The sequence below is a fragment of the Nesoenas mayeri genome (assembly GCF_963082525.1).
Source record: "Nesoenas mayeri genome assembly, chromosome: 5".
NCBI lineage: Eukaryota > Metazoa > Chordata > Aves > Columbiformes > Columbidae > Nesoenas > Nesoenas mayeri.
Window position 1 is genome coordinate 12007901 of NC_137548.1, and position 18239 is coordinate 12026139.

At 40.4% G+C, this 18239-nt stretch overlaps 1 protein-coding gene across 7 annotated transcripts in view; it reads right to left on the minus strand.

Moving 5' to 3' along the window:
* TECPR2 (tectonin beta-propeller repeat containing 2) overlaps positions 1 to 18239 on the minus strand; it is a 60778-nt gene that overhangs the window by 10017 nt on the left and 32522 nt on the right. For 4 of the 7 annotated variants that reach the window (XM_080344738.1, XM_080344736.1, XM_080344735.1 and 1 more), the window contains 3 exons: positions 8264 to 8405; positions 6866 to 7015; positions 4388 to 6602 (listed from right to left, as the gene is read on the minus strand). In XM_080344738.1, the coding sequence (XP_080200864.1) occupies positions 6445 to 6602; positions 6866 to 7015; positions 8264 to 8405 (450 nt within the window). In that variant the 3' untranslated portion in view covers positions 4388 to 6444. Of the gene's footprint in view, positions 1 to 3191; positions 3256 to 4387; positions 6603 to 6865; positions 7016 to 8263; positions 8406 to 18239 lie in introns of those variants that run through there. The other 3 variants (XR_013922147.1, XR_013922148.1, XR_013922149.1) reach the window with 3 other exon arrangements.

The window sequence follows — 18239 nt, forward strand, 5'->3', positions numbered from 1 at the left end:
CTGGCAACACATGACATCTCTTGCCCATTAAAAAACAAAAAAAAGACCCACACACAACCAACCATCTGTCACCTTCCATCTTGAAAGTAACCTACTAAAATCAGGTTTTAGAAGTTACCATATTGCAAACAGTGAGCAATGGTGAAAAACATGCTACAAAGGACTACGGACAAGGTCAAAGGTAATGCAAAAACCTGCTGGCTTTAATAACATACCAAAGCTTCAGTAGAAGGAGCTGCTTTGCTACCTCCATGGACCTCAACTGCTGTCCTACAGCAATGAGAAGTGGTAAGATGGGAAAGAAGGAAAGAAGGTGGTAAAACACTGGCCTGGGTTGCCCAGAGAGGCAGTTGATGCCCCATCTCAGGAAACATTCAAGGCCAGACTGGATGGGGCTCTGGGCAACCTGATCTGGCTGGAGATGTCCTTGCTCATTGCAGGGGGGTGGACTAGATGACCTTTGAAGGTCCCTTCCAACCCAAACTATTCTATGATTAGATCCATGATTCCATGATAAGGTGACATACAAAACCCTTGGAGTTGTCTCTACACAGTCCTGTGTTTTCCTACCAGGAATGCTCCATACAGGCACCATGTAAGTACACAGGTGTATGGAAGGGCAGGGGAGGATCCCTCCACTAACGAGCAGTACGAAAGGAAGTCAGCAGGCCTTAAAAGCAACACGATTCAGCTCTCCACTGTATCTGTTCGTAGTACAAACACTTATTTCAGATTGTGTTGTTTTAAATATACAGCCCATGCTGACAGTATCTTAAGTAACCAGCTAATTAAACCTGAAGCCCAATTGATCTCCTACACAAGTGCTATGGAATCAGTGTTGGTATTCAACAAGGTCAGCATTATTATTACAGTAATTATGAAGTGAATTAACAGTGCTAAACCTCTCATTTCAAAGTGTTACACTGATCATTTATGATGTTCTCCTTAATTTAAAAGGGCTGACTTTCACCACAGCACCGCAGAATGAAGTGCAGATCCACTTGGCGTGTTTGTTATTCCCAATTTGGAGCGCTGGGTGCGGCTCTCGGAGGGAACAGACTCGAGCCCATCTGCTGAGGCAGGGAACGGATTTAGTGAGACCAGCGTGGGAGCTGAGCAAGTAAAATCTCAGTCATCCTAGCAATTACTCTACTTACTCTGCACTTCCCACGATCAGCTGTCTGTTCCCTGTAACAACCGCGGATTGTGGGGTTTCTTGCTGGCAGTTGCATTTTCCCCCTGCAGCTCAAGCAAATTCATTCTTTGCTGTGCACCCCCCGCCCCGCGGCGGGCACGTGTGCCAGCCCGGCTGCTGGGGGCTTCCCTGGAACTTTCCTCACTGCCTTTTGTATTTTGCTGGAAGAGGTCTAATTAGCTTGATCTTTCACTTGACCCAGAGGAGCTTTGCTAATTCATCCAGCCCATGATTTGGCAAAATCCAGCTGTATAACAACTTCAGCAACTGTCTACTGAGTGTTCTTATTTCATGCTTTAACAGACGTAACATCTACACCACTTCTCCATTTTATGTACAAGGCACCTAAGCACACTCCTAACAGAGAGCTCCAGGCAAAGCGGACTATACCGATTAGGCTACAGGTCCACCAAATACAAATAGAGAGCGCAGCCAACTTGTGCAGATTCAGGTTGGTTTAGCACAGGACACCAGCACAATTCTGTACATGTCTTTAGGTGTATTTTCTCTGGATATGACACTCAAAACACAAGGGTTGTAAATGCAAGTCTTCTTTATCTGCTGTGAGTCTCAGCTGAGGCTATGAGAAAGGTGTATTAAAAAGGAATAATAAGTCACTGGTTTCTTCTACATCGGACAGAAACAGTGAATAATGTTTGAAAGATTAATTCACAATGACAGCTCCACTCAGTGCTATGCACTTGTGCACTATTCAGTGCCTCTATTAGAGAATCATAGGCTATAAAAATCAGTATATTTTAGTCATTCCTGAGGGCCAAGACAGAAAGGACATTTTTCAGTTTTGAGGTTTTAGCATTTTTTTGGTATTTTATTATCATTGTATTAGCTTACAGAAAACAGAAATCGAAGTGTTTATATATGTATATATAAAAGGTCCACATTCTATCAGAACAAAGTTTATCAAACAGAGCTTTACTTTTTCTACAGCGTTTCTTTTCCCTCACTATCATCAAGCAGGATTTGAACTTTATAGCAAATATAACAACTTTGATAGACCTATTCAAAGAGATTTTGAGTTAGATAAACTCCAAGACCAAAGGACTCAGCATGGTAATTCCACCTAAATTCCAGTATCATACCAGCCACACTACTATCTACATTTCCTGCACTGAACCCCAAACCTCCCCTCCTATCCTGATTTCAAGTGACAAGAAATCCAGCAATAGCTATGTAATAAACCTAGAGAGCACCATTCAGCAGTCATTCTAAGGAGATCATTTCATTTATCCAGACATTTTAATCTTTATCAGTGGAGCTCTGGCTGTAATAATTCACAAAAGATAATGACTGCAACTCAACTTTCACTTTCCAGCAATTAAAAACTAGTCCTCTATATTACAAGTTCTGTTCTGCTGATGTAAGAGTGGTTATTTTTAACTACAATAACCCAGTATCAAACAAATCAGGGTGATCGACTTTGGCAAGGGATAAATCACCTTTCTTTGCTGGCTCCTTGGCACCATAACACAATTTCCAACATGCAACTTTCACTTTCAGAAAGACTATAAGAGGAATACAGTCTGCATCTCACGTTTCACAGCTAGAAATCTCAATCCAGATCTTCTCTCTCTACTCCTGATGGTAGGGAATTGGGATGTGGACAGGGCTGGTTAACATAAAAAACGAAGACCAGAGATTTTTCTCTGCAGGAATGAGGAGATTCCCACATCTTCATATGTGATTTACGCTTTTTTAATTGCTAATTAACAAGGCAAAGCCATAGGCATAAAGGCACTTGAACTTCAGGCCTCTACACTCAGCATTTACTGAAAAGTTGCCTCAAGGTTGTTCCCTGAAATCTATCCAGAGCTCTAGCGGAAACAGCTACCAACAGCTCCCTCATTAAAAAGAGTTTCAAGAGAGAAGCACAAAGATAAGCCAGAATGCCATGCTAGTCTGAAATAATCCATGAGTGCCGCCAGGACACTTGACAGGCCTCACCTATTGAGAAGTAGAGAAATTATGAGGTTCAGACCTTTTGATGTTCATGTGTGCACGGGGAAGAAGGGGAGATTCTTGTCCATCACATCAAAGACACTCTGTACAGGTACAAAGAGTTTGGAATAAATGTGACTATTTGCACTTCTATAAAGCTATGCTTAGACAATTACACAAGTCCATAATTAAGTGTTCCTTGTTATAATTTTCTTAGCAGTTACAGTGTTTCCTAACAACACTTACTATCTTCAGCAACTAATCTATTTTCTTTGACAACTGTTAGTGAAAGATTTTCTTTGTACCACTTAACATGATCCTATTCCTTTTTATTGCTGCAAGGCAATGAAAACCAAGAGTTACTTATGTATCTAAGATGGCTGTTCCAACTCCTCAGTCACCTGAAGTTCCTTAAGCTGTGACACAGGGATTTCTCTGCGGAACAGCACCCGGCCGGGGCTGGAAGGAGACTCCCAGACTCCCAGTTCCCTGTGGGGGTATGGCAGAAGCAGCCAAACCCGTTTGTCAAGCTAAAAGCTATGATAACTAGCCAAGGATGCTGTCACCTGAATCTGAGCAGGATTCCTATGGCTGGAAGTGGGTTTAAGAGTCAGAAGCATCATTAATCATTGCTATGTATTCCTGTGTGAAGTTACCCAGGGCGTACATCAGTTCTCCCCTCTGGGAAGGGACGCCAAGGTGCTCTCCTGAAGCCCCAGCTCCAGTTAAAGGCCAGAAACATGGAAACTCTTCCCGTGAGCTCCAATATTTTAAAATGCAAAGAAGGGTGCAGTTACAGCATGGGGTACAATCACTTGTTTTCTGCTTGAACATTTTCTAGCTGTGACCGCACATGTACATTCTTCACTGAAAGCGAAGACATTTATCATGCAAGTGCAATCTTTGTTCAGCATGCAAAGCAAGAAACATGTTTACTTCTATTACAGCAAGACCGACTCAATAAGCTTAATATTCAAATATGAGAAGTGTTTAGTTGTCTTTGCTTGGAGATGACCATTTTGCTGCTTTGACACATCTGCCACCATTTTTAAAAATACATGAAACAGACTTTACAACATGCAGGTCCTTACACTGTCATTACCATATTGTCTTGGGTAACAGTAGGGGAGGGGTTTCATAAGCACGTCTGTCTTGCGCATCAAGGCAATTTCCAGACACAGAGAACTCTCTTGTGAATCATACAACAGATGAGTCTTACCACAGCAATTTATTTCTTGAAAATCTAGTTTATTGCACTTGTCTCAAAGCACAAACAAAACCAAAAACCTAAATACAGAAATAAAAGTAAAAAACCCATCCTAATTTCATGAAAACTACCCTAAAAAGTAGTCTGATAAGAGCTCTTGACACCAATTTAGTATTAATGACCATAGCAAGGTACAGTATTATACAGTAAACAAACAACTAGCAAGCTCAAGCCATTACTAAGATGACTTTGAAAAATGTAAGACAAAGTAGTCACTATTAAATAATGCCATTGTACTTGAGCGTCTGGTGCTTGGCAGGACACAGAGAAGTAACTCATATCCCTTCTCCAAAGTGACTGACTCAGGAGCTGCCACAAGATAGCTTTAAGCTGAATTTCAGCTTCTTTGGGGTCCTCAAGATACCAAGCTATGCTTGCATAAAACAGACTGGGTTACTTCACAAGCTGATTCTGTTTTAGCAGACAGGCTAAAAAAATCCCCTGGGGTAATCTCCATATACAGATGAGATTGCAATGAAGCAAACATATCATCTGTAAAAGGGAAACAAATCTGTCTTCCCTGTAAGACTGAAAGATCAGACTGAGAACTGACAGCCAATATCACAAGTGCTACAAAAAAAAAAGTGACATAACTTGGTTCTCTCCCCATGGATTCACATTCTCACCTTGCACCATGTTTGTTCCAAGTTTAGTGCAGTACACGCATGAGTTATTCTGAAAGAGAACAGAGGTTAAAAAAGAAAACACATCTTCTTCTGTATGTATTAAGTTCTCAGAACAGAAACATCCCCACTTTTCAAACTCTTGGCCTTTTCTGAAGCTGGCTCTTTTACAGTATTGGTTAGTAGCTGCTTAAAACAATCCGATGATTTATAAGCCTAGAACGAACACAAAATAACTCCTCCGCCTCCATGGTGAACTCAAGTTCTCTCATCTACAGTTATATTGCTTAAAAAGATGAGGTATCTTTAAAGAAGATTTAAAGAAAAATAAACTGCAATGATTAACTTAGGTTACTTCTCAGTTCATCACATACCTCTGCTGCAACATCTGCTAAGTATAAGACACTTCAAAATGTAGCTAACATAGCTAAAATCAGAATATTGTTAAGTATTTTCTCACAATATCACAACTTTTAGTGGGATATATAGGTAATTCTATCAATTACCATTTTTTGTTTTAATACATCTAAGTTTGGTGCTCAAAACAATTTGAGTCCAAACATTAAAGCACTGGCTGGAGGCACAAATACAGCACAACAGGAATTATGAAAGCTGCCTTGTACATTCCTGCTTTGTACTAAAAACTCAACATGCAACTTCCTCCTCTTCCGAAATGGGACCTACCCCCCAAATCTGTCAGCTTCCTGATGGCTGTGTGACATGGGCAAAATTCCCCAATATAAGGTGTAATCCAAACTTCTCCCTTGTGAATGAAGCCAAATTATGAACCTAAATTTCTCAAAAATGAAGGTTAGTAGAGCCTTGCAGATCTTTATATGGAAATGGATCAAACTAAGTTCATTTCAACACCAATGCTGTGTAATCATGATTTTATGAGATCTAAGAAATACTTTGCCATATTTTCTTCCATGCTGCAAGGGAAAACAATTCTAAATATATGTACAATAGTCAGCATTCCCATCAGTTTGGAGATCCAAGTACAAGAAGAAATTGAGAAATGTTTAATGTTTCTGCTGTAGAGAAATATTTAATGCGACAGAAATCCTTCTCAAAATAAGTACACGTGTATTAGTGTGCATGCTGTTGTGAAATAGTCACTTTCATTGCTAGTAAGATTAACTTAAGAGTTATATTTCCAAAGGAGCTTCTACAGTAGTACGGTATAACAACTGGAGTATGCCACACCTAAAGAGTCTCCCAAGAGATAATGAAACAAACATCAGAACTCACAGCTGGGGACTATTTAACAGCTCAGTTTTTCAATACAAAAGTGCCAGTGTCACAGGTCCAATATAAGTGGCTTTTAGATCCAACATTCTGTACATACATTACAGAAATTCTGTCCTTCTGGTTTTTTCACTGCTTCACAAGCTTGAGAGACTTCATATCACTTCCCATTCATCTTCAAAATCATCAGGGTGAAGCAGAACAGAAGCGTCATTATTTTTCGGCAAACTATGGGAATGGCTAAAGGTCTTAGTGAGGCGCTGGAGAAGGGATCCTGAAGTACTGATCGCCCACAGTTCATCTAGAGGGGTCACTGCAAAGCATAAATTAACCATCTTTTAATTAAGGTAGCAGGTTCTGATTATAAACATTAAATAAACAATATTTGGATCTATTTTCCTAATTGCACGCAGAGAAGGTTTTTACTAAGGCAATAAAAGCACCCTTGGTGAAACTCTCACAGTCAAAGCATTTAGAGTATGCAGCTCCCCCTGCATGAGGGCAGCTCAAGCACCACCAGGCAGACGTCCAAGAAGGCATCACAATGTTTTGGACCCTCGTGTAGAACCAACTTGCCTGTTAAACGTGAGACATTCCCAGGAATCTTCTTCCAGTAGTCTCCTGCTGGATTCTTGTCAGTAATGCCATAGCGACGAGCTACATCTCCATTTGGACAGCGTGCCCAAACCGTCCTTGTACTTATAGCCAGCTGACAAGCTTGCAAACCTAAAGGTAGTTGGACATGAAGAGAGAATAACCATGGGCTTTCTTATGTACTAAATACACTGGCAGAAAAGTTTATTAAGATGGCAAGATTATAACAGTTTTTATATATACATTAAAACTAGAGAAGAGCTCTCGATTATAAAAGGCACAAAGAAATACCTGTTTTGCCAGGAGGCTTTCTAAGAAAGGACTGGCAAGAAGACAATTTAGGACTACATACTTCCTTACACTGACTTTGAGTTGAACAGTGTAGATACTGTTCATGTCCGAGCGCCTGGCCACGTGTGAGCCGAACACAGAAAGTAGGCCACTCGCAGCACATGAAGCACTGCTGAACAAAAAAGCTTCTTAATTGCCGCTGTTGTATTCACTGCATCTCCTGCCCATAAGGGTATCACACTGTGGATACGTTTTTATTATGTGGCCACAGCCACAAGCAACAACCAATCAGAGGATCTTCCAAACATGTTTTTGGAAGCTCTGCTGTATTTTACTACCACAAAGGGAATAATCCAACAGTTATGACTTTAGTTTGTCTAAAAATGGTTAACGTTAGAGATGCTGTAAACCTTTTGTTTCTCCCTCTTCACAAGAAAGCAAGTACTCCACAACCAAGGGCCATGCGTTTATGCAGTGAAAAATCTTTAAAAAGCAGACAGCATCAATACACAGCTATTTAAAAATAAACAACTAAAATTCAGTTCTATTCACAGGCAAGGCAAAAATGAAATTACCTAATCTAGAATGCACCTAGCACACAGGATGAGCAGAAATATGTGCAGAATAGCACTAGGTTTTTGTTAGCCACATCTAGATAGGAACTCCACGTTGTATCACATTTAAATACAAGACTTCCCATAGCACAGTGGTCTCCTGTTGCTTAGGAATACTGCTTTAGTTCTAACTGAAATGGAACAGTACTATTTGCTAATTCAGTGGCAGCAGCCTGAAATAACACACAATGGAAATTCATTAAAAAAAATATCAGATTTCTCTTCAGTTAACCACTCCGTGTTTTTAAGCAAAACCAAGGTCATCTTTAAAAGACAACCCTTATCAAATACTTTATTATGTTCCTATAAATAAGCACACTTGATTGCTATGGAAAATTGGATTTAAGCATTGCTATGCAATTTAGAAAGCAACGCAGGGGAAAAAAAAAACCAAACACACCACACAAAACCAAAAAAACCACGCAACACTGAGAAAATGGCAGAAAGAACCAGGAATTAATGCATTGATTTTTACCTGGTACGTGTTCCCAGTCAGTGCCCACAGGCATTTCATCTGTAATTCCAACTCGTACGTGGACATTCCATTTGCTGTCAATTGCCCACAACATCTGATCATTTGGACTTGAATGAATGCTGACCAAGTTGATTCCTACTGGCTATAAAAATTAAGCACAGTATTTAACATTTGTACTGCTGCACCTTTGTACTATTGTATCACTTGTTCTTCACAAAAGTACAGGAGAGAAGTAAAATACTTATCAGATATTAAAAACAGGAAGAAATTTAATTGACATTTTATTTGCGAATGTATAAAATTACCCATTTTCCAAAAAGTCAATCCCTTCCTAAATGGAAAAAAACCCATGAATGAAAGTCGATCAAAGTTACTGATAAAGATACTCATGTTTAATGTTCAGCATCCAAGTCTAATATTATTAGTATTTGCTTTACCACTGTTATTCCAATCAGGTACAGTTTCAATTGCAAGCTGAAGAGGGAACTCCTCCACTGAAATGCACAAGGTGCAATACTTTCCTCTTGCCTTCCTGGAAGTTTTCCTAATATAACTAAATCTGCGCTTTATTTTTAAACATATACAAGCAGTGTGTTTTCACGGTTTGAGTGTCACCCCTTTGCCATGAAATGGTGATCTGCCTTCTCCCTGTGCTCCGTTCTACAGGAACACAACGGTGGAACTCGGGACAGATGTCCCTGTGGTACTGGAGCAGCCACACTGCAGGAGAGCATCTCCAGCACCGGCTGTGGGCAAACGCACAGCAAACACACTTCCCAGTCCAGATCAGTCCTTACTCTATCTGCTTCTGTGGAGATCTGCCTTAAGTACTGTTCAAAATCTGTGTTACGGACCACAGCATTTTACGGGCATTATAAAGATAGTGATTTTGTAGCAAAATGCATCAGTCGACAGGTTTAGTGAAAGCAAACATCCTGCAAAGCGTGTACTTTAAATAAAGCACAGATAAGAACAACAATTTTTTTTTTTCCTCCACATCAGCCGTATAAGGTCACTGAAGAAGACAGTAAATGCCCTGGGCACAGACTGAAGCAAAGGACAATCCAACTGAATACGAGGAAAAACTTCTGTATTTGAAGGTGCCAGAGCACTGGACCAGGCTGCCCAGAGAGGCTGTGGAGTCTCCTCTGGAGATATTCAAAACCCACGTGGACACCTTCCTGTGCGATCTGCTCTGGTGAACCTGCTTTAGCAGGTGGGTTGGACTAGATGATATCCAGAGGTCCCTTCCAACCCCAACCACTCTGTGATTCTGTGAAATACGTCAACGACTCACAAAGCAGCACTGCACTTCTTGCTTTAGCCTCATAGGCATAAGCTGAATTTCTAGAGTGATAAATACAAGAGCAAGCAGCTATTTACATGTATAAGACCAGGAATAGAGAAGCATAACTTGCATGTGTATATAAGCACACAACCCAGCCCCACATGGGCCTTCTGTGTACATAACAGCTACCTGCTTTGTTTTCGCTTTTAAAATTCCGGTTCAAACAACCATCTGACCTGCTATAACCAAGTTCAACTTGCATCACCAAATCAGCCCTGTCTATTCAGGCTGCAAGGCCTTCGACAGACTATCTTCTCATGCTTGTGCTCTCAGTAGGTACTTGCCCTCTGTTGGAAGCTTAAGGCTGGTAAAGGCCTGACGACATGTTTATCTCTGGTCACGGTAAATTCACAGTGGCTGCAGTTTGAACACTTAGAGTAAGACACTGTGGTGACTACATAGAATATATAACTGTCTATTTTCTAATTGGTATTCTGCCATACTACAAGTAAACCTAGCTATTGTATAGCAAAACAAAACAAAGAAACCAAAAAACAACCAACAAAAAAAATCCCAAAAAACAATCAACAAAAAAAAATATCCCAAACCAACCAACAAAAACCCCCCAAACCACAACAAAAATAAACCACCCCAAAACCTCACACAACTCTCCTCTCTGGTCTTGCTGCCTCTTCAGTGTATTTATCATCACTCCTGGCCCTGTTCCTGTTTCTCCCCTCCTTTTTTCTTTGCTTCTTTCTACGGCTACTTTGGCTCTGGCTCCTTCCGACTCCACGCCACTGTCAGGCGGGTGTTCCCGGCTACTGTGCTGCTTCCAGCTTCATCTCATCCCTCTCCATGCCTCTGCTCTTATAGTCCCATGTTTTCAAGCAAGGGAGCTGTGCATTTAATAGCTTGTGCAGATTGAATTACTGCACATAATCAAGTAACAAGAGATCTTTGCCTTTTATTTCCTTCTCCCCGCAGTGTTCTTCTACCACAGTCACCTCTTCCTGAGATTTAGGACTTTCTGCCACTCTTCCCCCATCTCCTCCACACCACAAACTGCCAGCGTGTCTGTCTGTGCTCCACCTCTGCAATACACTGCACGTTCCAGCTGCAGCCCTTCACAAACTCCGAGCAGCTTCGCCTGACCCTTGTTACTGAAATGCTGGGGTTTGTGCACCATGCTCTCCACTCCTCCGTGTCAGGTTCCTCTCTTCCTCTGTCCTTTGTCTAGAAAACAATTCCCTGAGAAAGAACTGGAGTATTTCCATCCAGAAAGACTTACTGAGTGCTCACACCTAGTGCCTAAGGCTCTGCATTACTACAGATTTACAGGTAGTGGAAACTAAGAAAAGCAGACAAAACACCCCAGAGCGGTAGAATGGAAGGAGTTGCATGATGCTCAGCTAGGTTGCTTTGGATACCACTGCGGCTTCAAATATAATCACAGCAAATACCTCTACCCTGTTCTGCAGCACCAACATATCTAAGAAACAAATGGAAATTATCAAGTTCAAAGTAACATCTCTACAAGTCTGGCCAAGAATTCTTCTCATTCTCCATTTTTCTAGGAGAGCTCCTGTTTCCTCCTCAAGTTTCCCTACCCACCTGGGGATGTCACTTCCAGCTTCTCTTCCTTTTTCAGGCTACTTAGCTCTTCCTGATAACCTCGCATCAATAAAACAATCCTACTCACTCTCGTTGTAAAGGATCCAGGCGACACGCTGATGGCAGCATCCAGTGCTCTTACCAGAGTGCCCTCCCCTGCAGCTTTCTGCTATGAACAGACACCGAAGGGCACAGCTGGCAGGACAGCTCCTGATACCACCATGTACAGCAGCTTTTGGCACAAGCCAGCAACAAGACAGCAACATTGGGAAACAAGTACATGCAATTCTTGGAGCCTGTTGCAGAGGTTGTGCCTCTGGGTTTACCGCTGGGGTTTTTCTGTGTATGGTTTTGTTTGGTTGGTTTTTTACCCAGAAAGCAGCCGTCTACAACAAAAGGTATTCTCAGTAGAACAGCTAAAATTAATTTAAAACTAACTTGACATAATGTACCATTTTTTGGAATAATCGTGTTGACAACATCTCAGATGTCACTCATTTTCACTAAGTTTTAATTACCATTAGCATGTTTTAAGTATTTTATAATCTATATAACAAGACACAGATCTCTACAGCTGCAGTTAAAGACTAAATGGAGTTCTCTCACAGCAGTAAAGAGAGACATCTGTGCAAATGTATAAATCTGCTGATAACATTTCAGAGACTGCTAACCACGAAAATTAATAAATTATTTCAGCGTAGTCTTTTCTCAGCTGGTTTAACTTCCAATAGCATTCATGAGATTTATATACTCTGATACTTACAAAAGTATACTTTATATACTTTTGTGAAATATATTTGTAATTTACTGAAGAGTTTGGAATTTTAAAGAATCTCTCACCAGTCTCTCAGCCACCCTGCTCAGATGCTGACGCACCAAAATCTGTTTATAGGTTTACTCACGATACTCACCACCATGAGACATTGACTTGTTATGGAATATTACTGGATTTGGTGTTATTTGATTTTTAAAAAGGTGGAACATTGTTTTCCTCTTGTGGTGCCAAAAATGCTTAAACTAATAAAATCTCAGATCAACTGATCGAATGCAGATCCTCCCACCCTCTGGTCTTGTGCCTCAGCTACAAAATCCTCAGTTGCTCTCTTTTTTAATGCTGAGGATTTCCCATTGCAACCATGGACTGTAACACATGCCAGGTATGTGCCTTTCAACATTTAAAGCTGCAAACTAAGACCTGTGACTATCTTTGCTACAAATGAAAACAATGAAAACCAGTTTGCTAGCACCCACGTGTCTGATGAGAAAACAATGCTGATACAATGAACTACACTTGAAGGAAGCAGTTCAACGAATTGTTAAATTATATCAAGAAACAGTGCCAAGGCTAAACATATTTAAGTTACACATTTGTCCATTAGCTTTATAATTTTGTGCAAAGTCATTTCTTTCCGCAATCCACAGAAAAATAAGCTGCTGTGTAAGAACTTCATTTAAACAATAGTATCAAACAAAATCCAAACTAAAAAGTAAGGCAGCTCCTCCCCCCTGACTTACTAGTCAAAAATGTTGTCTTACTGCAACTGCTTTGGTCACAGCTGAACCCAAAACACAGTGGTTCAACTTCTTTGTAGAGGAGGAAAGGACAAACGCACACATAAAAGGTGGCAGAACATTTTCCACATCACTTTTCAGGATCACAGAACCCATGCACCAGCAGACCTCCACTATCTCTGTTATATGCTGTAAATATCCAGGATGAGGAAGACTAAACATCAGTTTCTCAGTCTGTTCAAGCCTAAGCTTTTTTATAACACCTTGGTGGCTACAAGCAGCACAAACGTTCTCTTCACCTTCAAAAGCCAAATCAGAGACACCTTCAGCCGGTCCAGGCCAGGCTGTAAGAAGGTCAGATCAGATACTTCCCACAGTGTCGAGTGTTACCTGTATATCAGACTAACCTGACTATTTTCACAGCTAACAGATATCCAGATCCTATTATCCAGAATAAGAAAAACTGCAACTTAGGGGGACCTGCCCCTAATACAGGCCTAACTATTTGCATATTATTTCCTGAGCTCCATTTGAATGAAGGCTGTAAAGCACTTTCAGCATTAGAGATACCAAGAAAGCACGAGCAACGTAAGAGCAGCACTGACCTGAATGTTTTGCATTCAGACATTGAGGAGAACAGCTTGCTACATTAAAAGCCCCTTTTTTCTCTGCAGAAAAGTTCAAGGCAGTATACAAGAGCAGGAAAGATTACAAACCTATGTTTAGTCTTCCTGGAACCCACGTGTTCTTCAGTAATGCTGCCATTGAATTGTCAGAACAAGATCATTATTTACGGACTGAAAAACTGGAGCACTATTTTCCTCAGAAGCCTTAGAATAACAGCATAACCCTTTCCCCCACTTTCTGCCTTTGGTGAATAAACAGACGAAGGCCTTAGTTGGATATCTCCAGCCTATGGCAGCTCAATCAGGAACAAAAGGCAAAGCCAAGGAGTCATCAGTTCCTTGACCTCTCCTTTGTTGACTCTGAATTCCTTATTCCAAGGTTTCTTCTCACAGAAACATTGGAAAGACTACAGCACATAGCATCAAATCCTAGAAAAGGTCATACCAAACCCACGTGACTATTCTCTATGATAAAGCTCAACAGAACCATAAAACACTTTCAGAATATTTAGCACAACGGTTCCTTAGGAGCAATTAATAACTAAAAATATAATGCAGTCGCTTTAAAGACCATACAAACTACAGATCGACTCAGGTTTGTCCAGCCATCTCATCTTCTGCTCACACTGTCTTATATCTAAGATTATAAACTGCAGTGCAGGAGATAATCTGTCTGTATTACCACTACAGGTAGCTTTAATAACATACTGAAAAATTGAACTATTAGGAAAAGAATGACTAAGTTTCTACAGAACTGTATGTTAAGTAAAAACTACATGCAACCATTTCCCATGAAACAGAACCTGATTTAGCAGGAGGTAATAAAAACCTTGTGTATAAGCAAGCTCTGAGTAACCAAGGCATCTTTTGTTTTTGTTTTTTAAAGACACACCTTTAACAAGCATCAGTAAAACACCCTCCTCTCGTGCAGGCTATGCCAGTAAAGCCACCTCTCTAGTTTTCGGAACTTAAACACCTTACCAAGGTAAGTAAAGCATTTTTTTAAGGTAGGAACACCTATGCCTCTTCAACTTCAGCCTCAGCTCTGCTTTGCTTTGACAATTTTAAATGATTATTAAACTGCTGTTTTTTCTGCCATTTTGCTTTTTATTGTCTGTCCATGTTATTTAACCTGTTTGTGATGAAAATGCCACATACCATTGATAGCAACAGGAATTCCCTTTTCATTACCGCAGTGCTTTATGAACAAATGTATATATAACCTTTATTTGTTACAATTCATTTATTTAACTAGAGCGGGGGAAAAATACCCCAAACACCTGTAAAAGAAAACTCCACAAACTCAGGGAGGGGGTAAAAAAGATAATAACTTAAAGAAAAAAAAAAAAAAAAATCAACAAATGTTGACCAGTTCTGAAAAGTAACAGTCTGTCAGAATGCAAAACACATCCTGTAAGCCACAAGAACACAGACAACACACTCAGGATAGAACAATTAGTAGTAGTACTCGTACAGTGCTAAAGCTCTTGACTAAGTACTGTCCCAGGTAAAGCGTGGCCCCCAAATACAAGGCTGCGCAATGCAGCACTCCAGGGGTCTGGGATCCGAAATGAGGTCACTGCCTCTCAGATGGATGATCCATTTACTGGACTACATAGCCCAACCTCCTTGGCCTTGCTCACTTCTTAGCTGGGTTCAGTTAAATTTGGTCTTGCTACAGACCAGACTATTTGGCAGTTCTGTAGGAAGGGCCATCGCAGCAGGAGAGACACCACAGCCCAGCTCCCTGGGAAGGCAACTCATCACTCAGCTGGTCTGCAAAGACAGGTCATCAGCACCTTGTCTGCTTACATCGTCATGATGAAACGTGGAGACAGTAACACACCATGGGGAGGGGCCTCCAGGCTCCTAATTCAAGGTCCAAGGGTCTGATGGGCCCACCAGTTATGCCAGGGAGTCTCCTTACTCAGGGCAGACTTGTTGGCTCACTGAGGTTCTCTTCACTGACCACACACCGAGCTCAGCACCCGCCTTTGCTGTCCCAACGTGCTTCACAAAAGCTAAGCCTCCAATTAAAATTACCATTACGCTTTTGTTTTTAAATAGAATAGTTCTAAAAACCTCTCAAAACTCAACAATGGTAACTGTAGTTACTGAACATTAAATACATTTCTTAACCCCTCTGAAAAATAATCAACTATATAATTCTGTGTTAGCTAACCAAAATACAGGCACATAGGAACAGTGCAAATGTGAAGATGTTTCATATTACTGACCAAACAGAAGTATGAAAATGGAATGTTCTTCTTTGCAGAATTTTTGTTTTCAGTGTAAACCAGTCTTGTTAAAAAGCAAATATGCCACCTTGAGATCATATTGCAAAAGGATATGGAAGGACCGTCTACTCAGTTTTCTGGGTGTATCTCATTTGGTGCACTTTTTATGATCTAAAGCTTCTGGTGCTGATAGTAATTGCTATCTAATGTGACAGGCTACATGCACGCTTTTCTGAACATAGCGATAGCAAGGCCTTAAAACAAATATCGGAAGGCTAAACCACCAAAGCAGAAAAATACAGTGAAATATAGTGACAGCAGTTTTCTTAACAAGCAACAATAGGGAAGATAATAAGTACTGAACTGAGGAATGGAATTGGCATGAGGCAACTTGAGCAAAAAAGCTGGAATTGCATTTTTTCAGTATCTAAAGCAGCTTTTATGTAACTTACAATTTCTTAAGAAAGGCATGCCTGTGAAGAATTGTACATATGTGAACTTAAACATTATGGCACTCTAAATCAGCTAAACAAAATAACACAGCTGCAGGAGCTTTGATCTCCTGTACTCATTTGCAACCCACCTTGATACAGCTATTCCGATTACTGCCAAAGAGTTTTTCTCTGCATCATCTTGAGAAGTGCCATCCTTCAAGAAAATCCTCTCCCCATTAATGTCTTCAGGAGGCCTCACATGAGTAAAGATACATGGAACAATAGACTACCTAGTCTGGTCTACAGATAACCAGAGGTTAAATGAGTGTATTACTCCTCCAATCTAAGCAGAATTGGTCTAATAGAATATATGGTTCCTCTGCATCTCACCTTGGTGCTCCAAAGTAGAACTCATAGCAACTCAGAGATATCTGTGCAACAGCCAGGTAACTAATGCAAGCTAGTCTGTGCTAGTGAAAACCAGACTTCAAATGAACACTCATGGGGATTATGCACTAGAAAGAAGAGTTTTTCATGCAAGGACTTTCAAAAGTAGCAGGGATGGTTCTGATGTTACGAAGCTTTTTCAACCAAAATATCCCTCCCCATTCACATACCCAGTTCTTGAACATCATTTCAAACAAACCCTTCTAACATTTCAGCTTTGATTTTGCTCGCCTACCAAAAAAGATGTAATGGCAAAAATCTGACCTTGCGGAGTGCTCAGTGCTTCCTCTGCAAGCACCGCTTAACACAAAACTGGCCTTAATAATAATAGAAACCTCACTGAAAAATGCAAAGATGAGGCAGACGGCAGGGGATGAAAGTCTCCAGATTTGCATTAAGTGTTCTGTACAGTAAGCAGAACTTTAAATAAAGCGAGGAAGGGAAACAAAGATCATGATAACCATTTCTAACAAGTCACCACTCATCCGTAAAATATATTAAGAGAGAGGAAGGTATTGAAATGAAATCTAACATGTATTGATTTTGCAGAATTACACAAAAATTTCCTAAATTTCAAATTATATTTTTAACTACCACTTGCTTTGTAGTATTGACCATTTTTGAATGACAGTGAAAGTGCGAACAGCTTTAATTTGTGTGTGTGAGAGAGGAAAAAAAAAAATAGCTCCTCCTAGAATTCTGACTTTCTTCTCTTACCTATGATATCGAACTTAAAATATAAAGAGACAATTATTAGGTTGTTTATGGGAAGCGTAGTTCTCCTGGTTTTGTTAAAAAACAAGCTTCTCTTTTAGTGAATTTGCCTGTCAGCTAAAGCTTCATATTAGCTGCATTTTCCTGGAGAACCAGATACATGTTTTGGTAAACATAGCAATGGAATGTGAAGTTATTGATAAGCATGGATGGACATCTCGGGAGAGAGGCAACGAGAAACAGGTGACCAAGAAACTGACCAACTGTGTATAACATCCCATTCACATGAATACTTCATAGAAAAGTGGGAGATCATGAGGATCTCGTCCTTTTTTTTTCTCCCCTTCTGCTTATGGCCGACATTAGGAGAGGACCTTGCGAGTCATCCCTGTGAACTGAGACCTAGTGACAGACTGAATCCAGCTCCGGTTGGCTGCAGAGTCCAATCCAGGACTTTGGGTGCCGGCTCTGCAGTTGCTGGGACTTCCAAGATTGGTTTTGTATATTTTGTGTTATTTTCTCTATTCTTACTAGTAGCATTAGTAAAACATTGTTAATTTTTCCAACTCTCTTCTCTCTGTCCTTCTTTCCCTCCTGATTGCCTGTCCTTAGTGGGAAGGGGGGAGAGGGAGGGGCAGAAGAGGGAAGAGGAGGTTAACAATAAAACCCTGGCAGATGTATTGTCACCCCACAATCAAAACCCTCGACAGTAGTAAATCAAAAGTCTCTCTCACCTGAAATGCACATACTGCAAGAGACCATGTTATGGCCAACTAAGTGTAAGTTAAGTGGTTGTCTTCTGCTGAGACTCTTGGAACTACAAAGGATCAACAAAAGCTCTATACAGGAGCCAAACAGCAAACATCTCCTGAAATACACCCATCTGACTACACAGTTTGGACAAGCTATGTGGATATTTAAATAAAACTCTCAGTCTAATAAAATTGCTTTTTCAATCCTATTCTCTAGGAAATTTGGTTACAAAAGAACAAAGAGTAACAATTAAGCAAATGGCAATTAGTAAAATATTTAATGTGTTTTTAGAACAAGACTGATTGCTTATAAGCAATAGATGATTTGTCACTCATTACAAACACTTGTTCT